This window comes from Sinocyclocheilus grahami, unplaced genomic scaffold (genome assembly GCF_001515645.1).
Source record: "Sinocyclocheilus grahami isolate Dianchi unplaced genomic scaffold, SAMN03320097.WGS_v1.1 scaffold280.1, whole genome shotgun sequence".
In the NCBI taxonomy this organism is placed as follows: domain Eukaryota; kingdom Metazoa; phylum Chordata; class Actinopteri; order Cypriniformes; family Cyprinidae; genus Sinocyclocheilus; species Sinocyclocheilus grahami.
The window spans coordinates 799,325-800,656 of NW_015505459.1; the positions used below are offsets into that span (position 1 = coordinate 799,325).

At 36.0% G+C, this 1,332-nt stretch overlaps 1 protein-coding gene across 1 annotated transcript in view; it reads left to right on the top strand.

The window, feature by feature from the left end:
• Positions 1-545, top strand: part of LOC107600245 (polymeric immunoglobulin receptor-like) — a gene marked incomplete at its 5' end in the record, with an annotated part of 3,178 nt that extends 2,633 nt beyond the window's left edge. The window contains one exon of the mRNA XM_016292090.1: positions 300-545. Coding sequence (XP_016147576.1) covers positions 300-422 — 123 coding nt within the window. The remainder of the gene's footprint in view (positions 1-299) is intronic.
• Between the last annotated feature and the right edge of the window lie 787 nt (positions 546-1,332).

Here is a 1,332-nt window from a genome sequence, read left to right on the forward strand (position 1 = left end):
ATTTCTTTCATGTGAAGTCATATATAGTGAACAGGAAAACAGCCACAAAATGATATCCCGGGAAGCAATGGGTTGGCCATGGAACCTGTAGTTTATTAAATGAGTCACATGTTGATTTCTTGATATTTTTTCTGTATCGTTTGATTTGAAATGCAGATCTACTCTAAACCTGAAGATCCTGTCAAATACAGCACTATAAATGATGAAACCCCTAATGTAAGTAGACCAGACAAGCAGTGATGTGATGAATTCAGACATAATTATATATCCTGTTTATTATACAATCCCTTTCTCCACAGGATCCCATCAAGGACATAACCTACTACAGTATTATTGAGGATGTTCCTCGGAGTGAAGCGATAAAGTCTCCAGCAGGTGGAGCAATATACAGCATAATATACAGCACTGTGGGTCCACACTGACAGCAACAGTGAGAACTAGAGATGCACTGATTGCAATTTTCTTGGCCGATTCCGATTTTTTGTTAGTCTGATCTGCCGATAACGATTTTTGCCGATTCCGATTTTCTTTCTAAGAACTATAATTCACAGCATATACAAACAAAATCTACTTTTCTTCAATATAATAAAGTTTTATTTTCATAAAAAAAAACACAAGTAAAAGTCAGTAATAAAATAAGAACAAATAAAAAAAATTGCAAACAACAGCACAAATAAATGCTATAGAATAAAGAGAGCTATGAAACTAACTACTTTTTATTCAGGTAAGAAATACTACAGAAATTAAAGTAATCAAATGTAAAATACCACATCCAGTGTTAGTCAAGAGCAGAAAGTGATTTTCTTTGTCTTTTGTTCATTTATTAACATGACAGACAGCAGCACGAATATTGGACTGCGGTCCCTTTAAGAGTTTATCCACTGACCCAATATACTGTTACACAACATGCGTTCTCTTTCTCAACTATTTAAAGGTCATATGATGCGATTTCAATTTTTCCTTTCTCTTTAGATTTCTCTTTGGAGTGTTACAAGCTATTGGTGCATAAAGAAGATCTGTAAAGTTGCAAAGACTAAAGTCTCAAATCCAAAGAGATATTCTTTATAAAAGTTAAGAGTCAGCCACACCTACCTAAAATGGCTCGTTCTAACACGCCCCCACATGTCTACATCACTATGTGGGAAGATTTGTATAACGCCGCCCAAATGTTCACGCAAAGAAAGAAGGCGTAACTTTTATTCTCGCTGTAGTATTGTTGTTGCCGCCATGTCATGAAGGCGCTGTGTGTTTCGTTGTGAAAGCGAAACTACTTTGTTTGGTCTTCCAAAAGAGGACGATAGTACTTCGTCATGCCTAGAGCTGATCTGTGCT